A 17,540-nucleotide genomic window follows, 5' to 3' on the forward strand; every position below is an offset into this window, starting at 1 on the left:
ATAGTGGCTCCAAAAATGTTTCCCAAAAGAACCCCACATACTTACCCTTCTTATCAATGCTCTCTGATGTTTTCTTTTTTGTTTTTTAAGATTTATTTATTGGTACACACTGTTCTGGTGAAATTCATGGATGTATGTAAGCCAAGGAATAGAAGAGGACTTCGGGAAAATGGACTAGACTGTTTGCACAGGGTGACTAGAGGGGAAGAGACAGGAAAATGTAGCTTGAGTAGTTGTTGTGGACACTGGGAAAAACATTTGTTGAATTAATGAATGTAAAGAGAGTAGGGCCATTGCAAAACATGCTGAGAGGGAATTAGAGAATGATCTAAGAGTGATGAGAGGGGAAATGAAGAAATGCATGCAAGATGTACATGGAGGACCAAATAAGATTTTTTTAAAAATCCATCAGTGTATATGTATTTATGTATAGACATTGAACTAGTCATACATAAAATCAAAGAAGCTATATGAAATAATTGCCTCAAAAATTGTTTGAAGTGTTATAAGCAAATCTAAGCTACTCAAAACTAAGCTCACCGGTAATGCAATGGAAAAATTCATACTGCCTCAGGAGAAAAGGAAAGAAACATTTGTTTAGCATCTACTAAGAGTCAGGTATGCAATTTCTTGTTTGGTCCTCACAACCCTGTCAAACAAATATTGATGTGCTTATCCTACAAATAAGGAAACTGAGGCTCAGAGAAGTTTGTTTTTTTCCAAAGCTGAAGAGCTAGTCAGAGCAAAAGCGGACATCTGGACCCAGGTGTTCTGATTCTAAAGCTTGGGTCAATTATGAAAAATGTTACAATTATTTTCTAAAAGAATAAGGTGTATTCCATTTCAGTACACAGCACAACTTTTCAAACCAACTTGCGGGCTCAAAAGAACTCTTAATAATCTGCCCTTGACTATTTACAGAGCGGAAATAAAGAATTATAATTAAATGACAGGTAATGCCTTAAAAATAATTTTTTATTTAGTTTTAAAATTGCTGTAGTAGTTACAATTGGATGCAGGAGCCAAATACTCTAAAAACTTTAATTAAAAAACAATAGGGAAGCCATTTCAGGAACAGATGGGAAACTATTCATGTCTTTAATTATTCCCTCCCCCAACTGATTCCACGTGGGGAACAAACAAGTTATTTATCATATTAACACAAAATACCAACATGGGAGGTGCTAGAAATTTTACCCAGAGCTTGGATTTCAATAGAAAAGAAACAGATTAAATGTTAAACTTGGACTAATAACTAAAGTAGCAATTTCAAGAAAAAAATGAATAAGTAAAAGGCAAACATTTAAGTAACAGCTCAAATTTTCACTAATATTTTAATGTCAGATCATTTTCAAGTTTGATGCCTTAGGAACTGAGGAAAATATCATGCCCTTTTTGTGAAATGAAGAACTTCGCCTTTTATTTTGTAAAGTGTCTATCTTCATGTAACTAACTCCTGTATATAAACTTGTTTTCCTAAATTGGAAAGTTTGTGGCAGTTTGTGGGCATTTGGAAGATTGTGGGCAGTTTGTGTTGTTTGTTCTGGGTTCCAAAGACAAACACTACCAATAACTCTTGGAAACAAACAAACAACTGAACAGTTCCTATGGACAGGCACAGAGATACTTTGCTTTGATGTGGGGGTAAACCCCTATCTGTAGGTGGTGCACGAGCTCAGGCATTCTCTTCTGGTGCCCCTGTGGAGTTTGATGAACACTCAAAAGCAATTTTCTCAGCAATCCAGAAGACATGGTTTTCTATCCTTTGGGTCCCACAGACTGAAATTAAAGCTTGGAACCTGTTATTAAATGTAGCACTAGTCATCAATTTAAATGGGGTGCCTGGGTGGCTCAGTTGGTTAAGTGTCTGACTCTTGATTTTGGCTCTGGTCATGATCTCAGGGTCGTGAGCTGGAGCCCTGCGTCATGCTCCATGTTGGGCCTGGAGCTTGCATAAGATTCTCTCCCTTCCTCTACCCCTAGCGATACCCTCCCCCTTGCGTGCTCTCTCTCTCTCTCTTAAATAAATGAATATACTACCAGGATGACAAAAAACACAAGTGCCTCAGCAGTGATTTCTAGGCACATATGCACCGTTAGAAATCTTTATTTTATTTTATTATGTTATGTTAGTCACCATACAATACATCATTGGTTTTTGATGTGGTGATCCACGATTCATTGTTTTCGTATAACACCCAGTGCTCCATGTAGTACGTGCCCTCCTTAATGCCCATCACCGGGCTAACCAATCCCCCCACCCCCTCCCCTCTATAACCCTTGGTTTGTTTCTCAGAGTCCATAGTCTCTCATGGTTCATCTCCCCCTCTGATTTCCCCCCCTTCATTTTTCCCTTCCTTCTCCTAATGTCCTCCATGCTATTCCTTATGTTCCACAAATAAGTGAAACCATATGATAACTGACTTTCTCTGCCTGACTTATTTCACTTAGCATAATCTCCTCCAGTCTCATCCATGTTAATGTAAAAGTTGGATATTCACCCTTTCTGGTGGCCGAGTAATATTCCATCGTATATATGGACAACATCCTCTTTATCCGTTCGTCTGTTGAAGGGCATCTCGGCTCTTTCCACAGTTTGGCTATTGCGGACATTGCTAGAAATCTTTTCAGAGATGACATGTTTCCAACAGATAAAGCCTTATTAGATATATTCCCCTTGCTATAGAGACTTTTACAATCATTTGATCTTCCAAATTTGGACAACTCTGAGGTGAGACATATCAAGTGTATCAGGCCCCAGTTCTGTTGGTAATAAATCTCCCTCAGAATTTCCATTGTTCCATCGCAGTCATGTCTGCTGCATTGGGTGTGAGGAAGTTCATGGGATGGGAGATTTAAAAGTTAAGTGAAATGGTATTAAACTTTTAGCCAATCAGGACACATGGATCAATTTCAGATTAATCTTAAGAGATGTTTATTCTAGTAGGTTATCACTGTTATTGTGCATACAGTTTAAAAGAATCATAATTTGGGGTGCCTGGGTGGCTCAGTTGTTAAGCATCTGCCTTGGCTCAGGTCATGATCCCAGGGTTCTGGGATCGAGCCCAGCATCGGGCTCCCTGCTCGGTGGGGAGCCCGCTTCTCCCTCTCCCACTCCCCCTGCTTGTGTTCCCTCTCTCACTGTGTCTCTGTCAAATAAATAAATAAAATCTTAAAAAAAAAAAAGAATCATAATTTGATGTATCCAGGCCTTTGAGGGGAAATTCTTTGTGACATACATAAATACACTACTATATATTATTTATCATACATATAAGATTAAGTATACATAATACAAATGCATATAATTTTTTCTATAACTCCATCTAAACTTTAGAAATTGTTAAAGGAAAATTTTTCTGACCCTTGTTAAAGACAGTAAGGAAGACTTTATTCAAGGGACCATTGCAAGTAGGTTTTACAACAGGGGCGTGAGTCGGGGCTCCATTCTGAACACAACAAAGAAAAGTGGGGATTTGTAGCCAAGGAGCAGGGCTGGGGTCAGTGGATGGAAAATTTCTAAGAGGAAACATCAGGGCCAAGGGGATTCTGGCTAAACTGACTTGAAGGATTCTTGCTGAAGGCAGGCCAGGGGGAGCAGATATCAAAGGTGAGGGATGCAGAATTTGATCAATAGGGAAGGGGGGGTTCCTTAAACAAACACCGCAGAGCAGGATTCTTGCTAAAATTGAATAAGGGGGCTAAGGACAGAGCTCAAGATTTGAGCCTCCAGAAGATTCAAACAAGCCTGACTCGGGTTCGCTCAAGGTAAGAGTGTTTGTCAAAATACATTTAAAAATAATCATCTGGAAGGAAAAATTGATTAGAAAATCACCTCATTAAATCTTCACCTCTCAAAACACCGCAGAGATAGGAATTACCCTAATTGTTAGTGCTGCCACCACTAAGAACAAAAATTATTGAATGCTTCTGGGTGTCAGGCCCTATACCAGGTCTGGAACTAAAACATACTTAAGACACAATCTGTTCTTGCCAGGTTAGCCACGCAATACAGCAATTAGAACAGGCAATTTGTAAATCAATTACAAAACGGCTGCCATTAAAGAAGATTTTCTGTAGATTTCCTTAAAGGACAAACAGGAAGAAAAAGAATCGCCCTTCAGTCAAGACTCCTGCTTTCTTTTTCTGCTCGTCCGAGAAGCCCCCGCTCGGGCCGTGGCCTCCCGGCCTCCCGGCCTCGCTCCCTCGGCCCACCCACCACTGCTCGCCCACCTCTCAGCCCCTCTTCCCGGTCCCCGCCGCCACCACCACCGCGGAGGCCCCGGCGCCTGCGCACATCGCCGGCTCACCCGCCGGCAGGGGGCAGGCCACGGTTTTCTGTCTTCCGCGCCTGGACTCTGGCAGCCCTCTTGCCCCAGCCTTCCCCCCAGGCTCCGGCCCGGATACGCTTCCTTAGCAACGGGTTGCCTTTGGCAACAGGAGGACGCGGGGCCCTTGGCTGGGTTTCCCGCGCCTTCCTGCACCTGCTTACCGTAGAAGGCGCAGGCCGAACCATGTCGGAGATTCTGTGCCAGTGGCTCAACCAGGAGGTGAAGGTGTCCCAGACCGTGAGTGAGTGACACAGCCCGGGGAGAGCGGCCTAGGGGCGAGCGGGGCGCAGAGCCCCGGAGCGCCGCGTGCGGATGGAAGGTGGCGGGGAAGGCGCGAGCTGTGCAGTCCAGGTGCCTGCGGGGCCCGGCAGCGCCCCAGGCCCGTCTGGTGGCCCCGGTCACCTCAGCTTCTCCCATCCCCATCCTGCCGCTCCCGAGTTACCCATCATCTCGGTGGGCCCAAGCCCGCAGTTTCTGATCTACGGTGCGGTTCTAAGCCATCAGAGGGTTTAGGGAGGTATCCTTCGTTCCTATGGAGAGAAGAATTTGCTGGACTCAATAATATGGCCCTGACATTATTCCCTTCACATCCTTAGAAGCATGGTAGGCTGGCAAGCCAATGAAATATGAAGCCTTAAAGCCAACTACTAGATGTGTGCCCCTGGACAAGTTACAATACCTTCTCTGAGTGTGTTTCCTCCAGTATAAAATAGATCCGATCACACTCTCCGTACCTACCGACCTAGCGGGAGAGGGGGTGTGTGTGAAACGAGTTAATGCAGCAGTTTTAGCTCAAAATTTACAAACATTAGCTATTTCCGACCACTCTTCACTCTTGGCTAAAGCTGACCTTATTCACTAATCTGATTTGATCGCAGCCGTCCAAAGTTTCTAACTCCCACAACCACAGAGGCAGTTGTACATGCTGGCAATTTCTATGGCAGCCGAGTAATTCCAGCAGAGCACTATCCTCCCGCTCAGCTTCTTTCTGTTGTTTCTTCAGCACTTCGTTTTCCAGCTGGTATGGTTTTTGCTCAAGGCAAGAGATTTTCAGCCCAAGTCATTTCAGTCTGTTTTCGCAGAAGCACCCTTGCATAACGCCCAGTTGGTACCAGAGAGGCAATAGTGCCTACCCGACCTTAGGTCAACCGTGGAATTTGCTAGACTAGTAGTGTTTCTGAAGCAGCAAGATATTCGTCGTCAGCATTAGGCTCCTTAATGTTGGAGCACCTCCAGTTGCATTTCTTGAGGCATAAACCCTAGACTTTTTCTTTCCCAAACCACACCGCACACACTCCCTGGGAACTGCAATATATTCTTCCACAAGATTCTATGATCATCCCATTTTGTCACTGTTTCTCACTTAAAATATGGTGCTGATCACAGCACAATGTTTAGCACTTTTTTTAATTCCCTTTTTACCAGAGGAGCCAAAGTGCAATATAATTCCCTTAAGTTACACTCTTCCAAAGAAAAGCAGTTATGGGTTGCTGAGTTTAATTTGGTTCATTTACTTGGTTATTAAAAAAAAAAACACATCCTTTGGTCAAGTCCCCAAGACTCTATTGCATATTGAAACACTTTTGAGAAAAGTAAATAAAATTAATAAGAAACATAACAACAGCAGTACGCCATTGTAATTGTATTAGTTGTAATTATAATTGTAATCAGTTTTTGGGATTTTGGTTTTGAGAGGAAGAGGAAGAATTACTTCTTTCTGTGAAGATTAAAAGACTGGAGACATTTTAAGTAAGAATTTTAACAACATAAGCTATGAATGGAAAATTCCCGATGCCTGCTTCCCTGAGGTTGTTAGCAGAGATGGCTGCGATACTCCGCATCCCATTCATTAGGAATACATACTTATTTCTTGATCCTAACTGCTAACCGGAGTCTAAAGAGACAGTCCCTGATGTAACCAGATTCCATATTGTAAAAGGCGTTTCAGATTATAGGAAACACACTCAAATGCGTTTGGAAACAAACAAGATAGAATTTGTGCACCTGAGGAAGCACACTGCCAGTTGTTGATTCTGGTCATTAGATAAGACATTTTATGGTGTACTGTGGAAAGCTCAGAACTGTTCAGAGGAACTATCAGGGAAGGACTATACGTGGCAACAACCTCTGGAGAAAGTAATATAGCAACTTTCTCTATAAGGGCCCTGTTAAGAGGAAGGATTTGGAAACCAGACTGCCTGGGTTGGAATCACTTATCCACCACTTACTCGCTGGTGACCTTGGGCAATTTATTTACCTAAATGTCATGATACTCAAAATAGGAGTAATAATAATAGCTCATCGAGTTGTGTCAAGATTAAATGAGATAATAAATGTAAAGCATTTAGAATGATGCTTGGGACATAATAAATGCTAAATCTCACTTTTCAGAAGCTATCATACTACAGTAAAATCACCAGTATGTCAGGATATTTGAACAAGGATGTTTATTGCTACATGGATTGTAGGGATAAAATTAAAAAATGGAAACCAATCTGAATATGCTTCAGTAGTAGCATACTTGGATAAATGGTGCTGTACTCATGCTATGGATTGTTATGCAATTATTAGAAAGAATGAGTTAGTGCTATAACTTTTGACCTACAGGATATTCACGTATTTCTGTCAAGTAAAAAATAAAAGTTATAGCTTATTGTGATGAGTATAATTCCATTTTTGTACCAACTAGGAAATACAGATACGCAGACACACACACACACACACACACACACACACACATCTATCTGTTTATATTAGCACAGAGAGATATGTGGAGAGACATATACATGAATCTTCATATTGTCTGTTTTTGTAAGCATAGAGAAAAGTGTGGGAGGATATAAACTAGTGTACTGATGTTGGTTACCCCGGGAAAGGAGAGGATTGCTGGCTTTTCTTTATACATCAGTGTTACTTGGCTTGTTGCTTGGACTGCCTTCATATTTTGAAAGCAAAATTCAACATAGCATTACCAATGGAAAATCAAAAAAGATCAAATTTCATATGACAAATTAGGAGAAAAAGATGTTTACCATCTTTTAACTGAAATTAGTAACATCTTTTAATAAAGTATTAGGGAGGATTACATAAGAATTATTTTCTTAAATGAATTTTATAAATGAAAAAATAAAAAATAATAAACAAAAATATTATTAGACACTTAGGCACTTATACCAGACCCTATGCTAAGCCCTTTACATAGGTTTTTGTTTGTTTGTTTTTGAATTCTAAAAGAAGGCCCTAAGAGGCATTGTCCCAGCTGTAAAGATGAGTAAAAGAAGCTAAGATGCTTGGTTATTTGTTCAGGGTCACAAATCTAGTGGATCCTATAGGTAGAATTTGAAGCTAGATCTTTGACTTGTGCTCTTACGCAGTATATTGTATATTGCAATTTACAGTGAGGGAATATATTTTTTTAAAACCTCAACTTTCTCAAGTGTATTCATTTGAGCTCCTTTTAATAAGGATTGCTGTTCAGTTTGAAGTTCTAAGAAGTACACAAATTCAACCACCCAGGCATGTTGTAACTTCACAAGGTGTAACCTAATTCCTAGATGGGTAAATGGCAAAGGTGGATTTATTAGTGTTGGTTTAGAAGCGGTTCAGTCCATATGTTGCTTGCTAGGACAAAGAAAACAATGAGAATGGCAAGTGAGTGCATTTACACTGTCTTGGTGAGGCTGGGTAATGGTTCAGTCATTGGCAAGGCAGCTAAAGCTGATTGATTTCTGCATTATTCTGAAAGGTAGAAGTCAGTTTGAATAAAGCATACTATACTGAATTTCCTGTTGCCTGGACTACCCTGAGTGTCAGCAGTAAAGAAAACAAATTCCAATGATCCTCAATTGAGAATCGTCTCCCTCCACTTAATGAGGTTTCTGGGAGTCACCAGAGACTTGATTAGTCTCAACATATGAAGATTCAAAGCTTTGTTACTAAAGCTGAGGATCTCCAGTGAGTTTAATTTAACTAGACCATTTCTCCTAGAGAATGGTGCTTAGATGTATATGGTAATAAAATGTCTTGGAATACAAAAAGTTGCTCAACACAAAATTACATCTGAAATTCAAGCAGTTGTTTTCAAGCAGTTGTTTCTATAATGAAAAAAAAAAGTAATGTAGAGTAATGTTACTAAAAGATTTGCTGTAAAATTCTTTAGGAGCTCTTAATTATTTTCAAGAATAAGCATTGCCTCTGTTTTACAAAACTCTTATGAATTCACTATATGAGGAAACTAGCAATGGAGTGTTGTAACTGAACATTCTCCAAAAATGAGTAGAAACATTTGAATTCTATGTATTGTACAGATCAGATCTTTTGTAAACATGGGTATATACAAGATAATCCATATTCTTTTGGATTCTGGGTGTGGTTATATTGAAAATTGTAAATACCTTATTATGCATATTTTAATTGTTTCAATAATCTTAAACATTGTTGTCAATAATAACAGAGGTGTAATAAAGAGAAAATTGGATTTGGGACAGTTAAGTTTCTCTATCAATTTTGTAGCATCTGAAATATAAATAATTGTCTTTAGGTCCCACTTTCATGCCACGAGAAGTAAGAATAATAGTTGTTCTAGTTCCAATTATGGAATGAATGAGTCATGGGGATGAAGGGTACAACATAGGGAAAATAGTCAATGGTATTTAACAGGGATGTGTGGTGACAGACGGTAGCTACACTTGGGGGTGAGTCCGGCATAAGGCATAAAGTTGTCAGATCATTATGTTGTGCGCCTGAAACTAATGTAACATTGTGTGTCAACTATACTTCAATTGAAAAATGGAAAAAAATTATCTATGTTTGGAAGGATATGAAATGAGATTGGAAATGGAAAACACCTACCACAGTGCCTAACATCTAAACTAGATCTAGATACTCAATGAATATTATTTCAACTTTTCTTCTGTCTCTTACTTTAGGATAATGCCTACTATCATGCCTGTCCTATAATAGGTATTTAGTAACTAATTGTTTATTACATGAGAGTGTGCCAGTGAGGCAAAGTAAAGTATTATTTTAGGCTGAACTTTATGGATTTGTTCCTCTTGAGAAGGTCACCCTGAGTACTTTGATCCCCATCTTTGTGATTTCAGAAGCTCTGTTTTATTACTTTAAGCAATTTTTTAGGAATTGTTTCATACTAACTGAGATTACATTTTGATTTTATAAATCAGGATACCCATTTATCCTGAGGAAAAAAATAGCAAAATAACTTATACTGGCAATTGTACTTGATGCATCATTTTGATGGGCTGATACACTCAGAAGAAGATCAAATTTATGTCAGATTTCTCATTGATAATCAGAAATTAGATGTTACCAAAAGAACCTTCAAATCAACTAATATTGGATGTGTTTTACTTCTCTGCTTTAGAGAGATTTTTATCTATGTAGCTGTGATAGGTTCATAGTTCATAGTTCATAGCTTAAAGCTCACAATAGGTAAATTGTGAGCTTTAAGAAACAATCTATGCTTCATTCTTGCATAGATTATTTCTTAAAGCTCACAATTTACCTATTCAAATTTTTCACACATCAGGTAGCTAATAATCTCGGGATATATTAATTAACCTTATTCAGAATAGAGATTTGCTAACATAATAATAATAATAAAAAGAAATAATTTATGCTCCTTGTTAATTTTGTTTTACAAGTGGGTTTCCATAGGTGGCTAATTTTATCCTTTTATATTAAATCTTAGTAGTTTTTTAGAGAGTCATATTTTCTATTTGTACCAAATTTTAGGGACATTCTTTATTTGGGCCCTCTTGTGCACTAATTATACTTTGTTGATTAGGTCTTATGTCCAGACCTTTCAAAAGCATCAAATTTTATTTTGAGAAACACAACAGAGATGTTAAAGTATCCTACTGAATATTTATTTATATATAATATTTCATAATGTATTATGGTGACCTGTTATTGGCCTGTGACCTTACCATATCCTAGACTCATAACTTTAGATAGGGAAAAGAATCTTAGACATCATTTAATTCTTGTTTGGCATATGAGGTAATTAAATCAGATGTGTTCAGCGATTTGTTTAGGGTTTTACAGCTAGGTGGTGGCAAGTTACCAATAGATTCTGGGCCTGCTCACTTTTACTTCATTCCTCATTTAACCTGGTGTCATTAAACCACACACATTTTCCTCCCTCAGAGTCCTTAGGAAATATATTGTTTCTCATAATACAACAGATTTTGGTATTTCCTGGCCAGCTCAGCAGCATTTTCCTTGATGAAAATTTGGCTTCCATTGCCTAAAAATTGAGACACCAAATCTGATACCTGAAGGCTGTTGTGTAAATCAATGTCAAAATTTTTAAAATATCAAGTCCCAAGAAAAGAATGCCACCCAATGTTTTAACCATCAAAGAAAATTAGAATGATATAGAGTTTTTGTTTCACATAGTACATCTTGAGAATTATGCTAATGTCTTCAAAGCCGAGGATTGATCATCCTGTTGTTATACTGGAGGAAAATAAATTGTCAATGTCCTCCAGCCAGAGACCACAGGACACACACCCATCTTTGAACAAAGTTGGGTTTATTGACTTGTGGCCAACAAGAGAAAACACATACCATGGGGAGCTGTCAGTCATTCAGTAAGTGGGTGTTAGAAAGGACTTAAAGCACCTTGGCTTGTGTTAGGTGTTTTTTGAGGAGGGTTCAAGGAAGCAGTGCTTTGCTCTGAATTGGACCATGCAAAGAAGCATAGGCAACTCTACGACTGGGTATTTCAGTAAGTCTTATCTAGGAAGTGGAGAGAATAGAGCAAGACAAAGCCATGATTAGTAAAAGAGCAGCAAACACTCATACTGGCTACAATAAGGGCATTTCTGAGTTTTGGACAATACTGTTTTGGTCTGAATACAGACATGATTACAAAGGAACTTTGTTTTTGTCTTGATCTATCAGGGTCACAGAGTGGCCTTGTCTGGTGTTGGTATGCTATGAAATTGATTATGTTCAGCATGAGAATGCCAAGGCCTAGCTGTGAATGCCGGGCCAACTCCTAGGAACACCAAGGCCTGATGGGGCCAGGTCAGTGCCAAGCTATCAGCAGCTGCTTTTCTCTCTCTCAAATGGAAGTAAATTTGTTTGGTTTTTCAAATGTGGTAGATAATGCAGACTAGATCTTTGCTTTTCTAGTAAAGGAAGAGTGAAGACCACTAAGCATAGAATGTATAGGTCTATAGACCCTTATTTACAATTCCATAATTCAAGTATCTCTTTATTCATTTGGTGGCAAAACTTAACCAGAAATGCTGTCATGCTGTTTAGTCATTATTTCTCCCATTGAAATGTTTTGCTGTAGGAATCAACTATGTTTGATTACACGTACTTCTGATGGGAGTGATATACCTGGTCTGGACCTAAGGGGGGTGGAACTTGTACTTGACTTTAAAGACAATGTCAAATATTTGCCCTCTGAGTATTGAATTACTTTTTAAATAAGGATGTTTGTACTGTAGTCATTGAGCTTAGAGATTGTGTAATTAATATGACATGTTATCTTAAATTGGGAAGCACTGATAATAACAATAAAAATTTGTCACTGAGCACTTAACTATATGCCAGGAATTATGCTAAGCATTTACATGCAATATCTCCTTTAATTCTCAAACCAACTCTTACGAGGTAGAACACATCACTCTCCCTCTTTTCAAGACAAGAAACTGAGACTTTTATAATTGCCCAAAATCCAGCAGCTTGTAAATGAACAAGGAGTCAAACCCAGAGAATCTTTCTCCAGAGACTTTGATTTCCTTCTTACCATAATTTTGGAATACAGAAGGCTCATCTCCTTTATGTGCTTTCTCCAACTGGCTCAGGGTCATTTTGGTGGGAAGCACACGGGCCATTTCATTTGTTGTATCCTTCCTCATACAGACCTTCCAGAAAGGCCCACATCAAAGATTTCAGCAAAAGAAAACCATTGTGATAGGGATCAGGCGTGCAGTGTGGAAAATCGGAGGCAGGGTTGAGTTGTTGCTGAATGACCTGGTCCCAGATGTAAATGACTTTAGAGCTCAGGATGAAGAATATCACTGGGCTCCCATGGTTTATTTATTTCTCAGATTATTCATTGATCTTGTCCTAGAGTCAACCTGCTTCTTCTTTCCCACAGGAAATTCCAGTTGTTAGTGCAAATGAACTTATAGAGGTGGCCATCGTGGAATTAGTCATGGTAGCCAGGAACATTTACTGGGAAGAAAAAATATAACAAAAATAAACTGTCCTTTGCTTTTTTCTTTTTTTCCTTGTTGTTTCTTTCCCACACCCCTCCCCCTTTCTCTTTTTCTTTCTCTCTCTCTAGCTTCCTCTCTGTCTTCTCGTACTTTTTAATCTGTATATTCCTAGCTAATATATGTTCTATTCGTCATCTTCTTTCCTGTCTAATTTCTTTCAGGTAGTCATCTTTTCCTCTTCTTTTATTTTTTTCTACATGTTTTCCCATTTGCTCTTATGGGAGAACTCACTGTTCTGTTTTCTGCTTATGCAGCACACAGTAATTCTGAAGTGTCCTATGCATACAAAGCTGCAGACAGACAGATGTTTTTGTACTTGTTTATTGGTAGTAAACTATTTGACAATGAAATAAGAAGTGTTTACTGTTCTTTATTCTTTATATCCACAAATGCCTCTATTTTACTCATATCAGAATTGCTTTATTAATAGGTCATGCATTTCAAAGGCAGTGGATTATGATTTTATTTTTCTGTGACCCTTGTCTAGCAAACAGTTTACTAAAGGCCATTTGCCTACTACATTGAGGGTGACAGAACAGGATACAGATATTCCCCGGTTCTTCATGGGCTAGACTTCAGGCATTCAGTCTACGGAAGAGCGGACATAGTGCAAAATCCAGAGGGAGGAAGAGAAGGAATGAAAACTACCTGAAGGTGATGGAGCAACAGCTTCTGAATGCAAAGCAAGAGTCTTTAGACTATAAATAGATACCCATAGTCTGACAATGGCTGTATTTCCAATGGCTCCTCAGAAAGCTGAGAGGAAAATAAGGGTGGACTAGGGAAGAGAGAAAGGGGGAAATAAACAACCCAGAAAGAAGGAAGCAATGACGGAAGAGGTGCAGGATGCAGTGAGAGCATCCCAGATGGCACAGTAAGGACAGTGATGGCAGCCAAGACCAGGTGACAGCATTGGTGGCCAACAGTGTCAGGTCTTTGAGGCAAGGAGGAAGCAGCAATGACTCAGGAGGAGGAGATAGCACACCTCTGCCCTTTGGACATGGAAGGAGCCATTTGGATTTCATTTGCTTCAAATACTACTACTGTCTGATGCCAGAAGACACAGTCAGTAGATTCTGATGCCGGATGATTCTGGAGTTCACCCTAAGTAGATAGAATCAATGGGCATAGTTGACATCATTTTTAACTACTTTATTATATATTGATTCAACCTGAGAATTGGGGTATTATTAAGAGTATAAAATATTTTGAGAACAAATATTAGGAGAGCTTTGGGCAAAATTGTGGGCTGGTGTCGGATATGCAAGACTTTTGTTCTTATGAGAACGTGTAGTATGCTGAGTAAGGCCTCTGGGCAGTGGCCTTGTAGAGCGACTCACGTCACCACCCCCGGAACCACACACCAAGTTCCATTTCTACAAATCAGGAAGAGATGTTATTTCTTCATAATCAATTAGCCACTTTATTACTGGTCAAAGAGATAAAAGAGAACAATCTGGTATAAATGAGCTTGCCATACCTCAGTGATATTTAGTGCTTGGACTGCTGTTGCCTAAAGGACCCTGAGAGAAACAAGTTGAAGGTTTTGGGAGGATTTTGAAATCATTTGAGAAATGATAGCATAATTTATTTTGTGTATCAACTTTGCATATCATCCTTGAATAACATGTAACCTGATATTCTTCACTTTATAAGAAAAATAGAAGTGACCCACCACTAAGGACATTTTTTAAAAAGCAAATTTTATTAACACATTTTTTTCTGCACTGTCATTATGTGCTTCCTCTGTGGCAGGCGTGGTACCAAGCAATTCTCATACATTACCTCTAATCTTGAAAATAGCTCTTCAGTAGAGGTAGAGATACGGTTATCTCGTAGAGATGAGGAGACAGGAACTGAGGGAGGTTAGCAGCTGGCCAGAGGTTGCACAACCAGTAAGGGGCAGAGTCAAGATTCCAATGCAGATGTCCCTGGCTCCAAACTCTGTTTTCCTCTGGGCTGTCTCTGTCATTGTGCGGGACAACAGCTAGATCAGAGTAACCTCTGGAATTAAGGGAAAGCCTGATTATGCTCAGTAGGTTTTTTTTGTTTGTTTGTTTGTTTGTTTTTGAGAAGGTGCAGATAGATGGTTTTTGTAAAATTTCCACTGTAAAAAGGTTAAAATAAAGTCTTAAAGTTTACTAAAGTTAGATTGCACCTCGCTTGGCTAGAATATGCTATCATCATCCATACATTGTATTGATAACTAAGGTATTAGAGTGTAATTTTGTAAAATAAATTGAAGGCTTGACTTCAGATCTAAGGTTGTTTAGATAAATTTTATTGGTTGTATTTTGTTTAATTTGGTCAAAAGTTGTGTTTCTTTCAAAATTTCTTGTATCTTCACGTATCGATTTATATTTATTTAAGGATATTTATAAGATCATCTATTAAACTTCAGTCTTTTTATTTGATTATTAAAGGATGTTTCTAGAAGTATTTTCATGGCATTTTGAGTTCAAGTTATGGTATGGAGTTTTACTCTATGCATATAAAATGAAAATAATTGTGCTCTATATGGAACATTATAATTTACTTCTTTATTTTTATGTTTCAAAATTCAGGTCCCAAGTCATTTGCAAAGTCATTTTCCAGTGGTTATCTAATTGGAGAAATTCTGCACAAGTTTGAACTTCAGGGCGATTTTTCAGAATTTTCAGAAAGCAGGTTAGTGAGATAAATTCTTTCCTAAAAAGGGTCAATTTGTTTGGCATTTGGATGGCTTTAGTTCCCAAAGTTAAAGGATAGTGAGCTACAACTTTGTTAATTGGTTCTTCTTTATTTTAAGAGAAATGAACTAACTTATCGTATCCTGGCCAAAAAACAAACAAACAAACAAAAAAACCCTGTAATATTTTTTGTTTATAGCAGCTATGTTGAGATCTAATTCACAGACCATGATTTACCAGTTTAAAGCATACAATTCAGTGGTTTTAAACATATTTACATATTTAGTATATTCACAACCATCACCACTAACCATCTGGCTCCTGGTACCCACTTATCTATTTTCTGTCTCTATGGATTTGCCTATTTTACACATTTCATATCAGTGGGATCGTACAATATGTGTATTTTGTGATTAGCTCCTTCCACTTAGGATAATGTTTTCAAGACTTATCCATATTATAGCATGTATCAGTACTTCTTAATTCCTATTTATTTGCTGAATAATTTCAATTGGATATATCACATTTCATTTATCAATTCATTAATTGGTGGATACGAGTTATTGGTTATTATGAACAGCACTGCTATGAACATTGTGTTTTTACATGGAAATGTTTACATTCATCTCGGGTGTATACCTAGGAGTTAAATTGTTGGGTTACATGATCTATGTTTACAATTTTGAGGAACACCCAAATTGCTTTCCAAAGTGCCCGTTATCATTTACATTCACGCTAGTAATGTAAGGTTTCATTTTTCCACATCCTCATCAATACTTGTTACGGCCTTTTTGATTATAGTTGTCTAGTCAGCATGAGGCAGTATCTCTTGTGATTTTGATTTGCATGTCCCGAATGAGTAACGATGGTAAGCATCTTTTCGTGTGCTTATTAGTCATTTGTATAGCTTCACTGGGGAAATGTTATGCAATCCTTGCCTATTTTCTTTTAAATTTTATTTTTTAAAGCAGTTTCAGATTGACAGAAAAATTGAGAAGAAAGCACAGAGATTCCCTATTAACCCCCTGCCCTGACACACTCATAACCTCCTCCAGTATCCACTCCCCAACCAGAGTGGTGCATTTGTTACAGCTGATGAACCTATAATGATACATGTTTACTCAAAGTAAATAGTTTACATTAGGGTTCATTCTTGGGGCTGTACATTCTATGGGTTTGGACAAATGTAGAATGACTTGTATCTACCATTATAGTATCATACATAGTATTTTCACTGTCCTAAATCCTCTATGCTCCATCAGTCATCCTCCCTTACCTCAACCCTGGCAACCACTGATTTTTTTTTTTTTTTTTTTTACTATCTTCATAGTTTTGCCTCTTCTAGAATGTCATATAGTTGGAACTTCTGGCTTCTTTCACTTAGAAATATGCATTTAAATTTCCTCCATGTCTTCTCATGGCTTGGTAGCTCATTTCTTTTTAGCACTGAAAAGTATTTCATTGTCTGGATGTACCACAGTTTATTTATCCATTCACGTGCTGAAGGACATCTTGGTTGCTTCCAAGTTCTGGCAATCATAAATAAAGCTGCTGTAAACATCCATGTGCAGGTTTTGTATGGACATAAAATTTCAGGTCCTTTGGGTAAATAACAGGAGGCACAATTGTTGGATCATATGGTAAAAGCATATTTAGTTTTGTAGGGAAACCACCAAACTGTCTTCCAAAGTGGCTATACCATTTTGCATTCCTCCCAGCAATGAATGAGAGTTCTTGTTGCTTCACGTCCTTGCCAGCTTTTAGTGTTGTCAGTGTTTTGGATTTTGGCCATTCTAATAGGAGTATAGTGGTATCTCGTTGTTTTAAACTACAGTTCTTGAAAGTTGCGGAGTATGTTTGTGTGTGGATTCCTTGTGCTCCAAGCATTGTCCCTGGCCTATAGCTGACACACAGTTATGTTTCTTTATTGAATAAATGAATGATGTCAGAAAGTATATCTGTTTAGAAAACTTAAAGCACCATTCTGACCAGATGATGTATGTAGTATTTCAGGTATACTAAGTTAACTTTTGTCAGCAGGGCCATAGAGACCCTTTGTGTTAAATGGAAAAAGGGACCTCATCTGGATGGACACAGCTGTGAAGACACAGGGCTCAGTAAACAGAGAGGCCTTTGTGCTAAGGAGAGGAACCCCTTTTTGTATGAAACGGCCTCTCATCAGGGATAAGGCGTGGCAAGCTGAGCACAAGGCAGCTTCACACTCTTGCCCCACCTTTGCACAGGGGTGTGCCCTGACTAACATCATGTGCAACAGCCCT

General features: G+C 38.5%; 1 protein-coding gene and 1 long non-coding RNA gene across 3 annotated transcripts in view; one reads left to right on the top strand and one right to left on the bottom strand.

Annotated features, from left to right (window-relative positions):
* The window catches only part of LOC118545274 (uncharacterized), a 49,557-nt gene extending 44,978 nt beyond the window's left edge, over positions 1 to 4,579 (bottom strand). The window contains exon 1 of the long non-coding RNA XR_004922022.2: positions 4,493 to 4,579. This is a non-coding gene — a long non-coding RNA (uncharacterized LOC118545274). The remainder of the gene's footprint in view (positions 1 to 4,492) is intronic.
* Positions 4,316 to 17,540, top strand: part of SPEF2 (sperm flagellar 2) — a 164,982-nt gene continuing 151,757 nt past the window's right edge. For both annotated transcript variants that reach the window (XM_078066629.1, XM_078066630.1), the window contains exons 1-2: positions 4,316 to 4,572; positions 15,157 to 15,259. In XM_078066629.1, the coding sequence (XP_077922755.1) occupies positions 4,515 to 4,572; positions 15,157 to 15,259 (161 nt within the window). In that variant the 5' untranslated portion in view covers positions 4,316 to 4,514. The remainder of the gene's footprint in view (positions 4,573 to 15,156; positions 15,260 to 17,540) is intronic.

Source organism: Halichoerus grypus, chromosome 2 (assembly GCF_964656455.1).
Source record: "Halichoerus grypus chromosome 2, mHalGry1.hap1.1, whole genome shotgun sequence".
In the NCBI taxonomy this organism is placed as follows: domain Eukaryota; kingdom Metazoa; phylum Chordata; class Mammalia; order Carnivora; family Phocidae; genus Halichoerus; species Halichoerus grypus.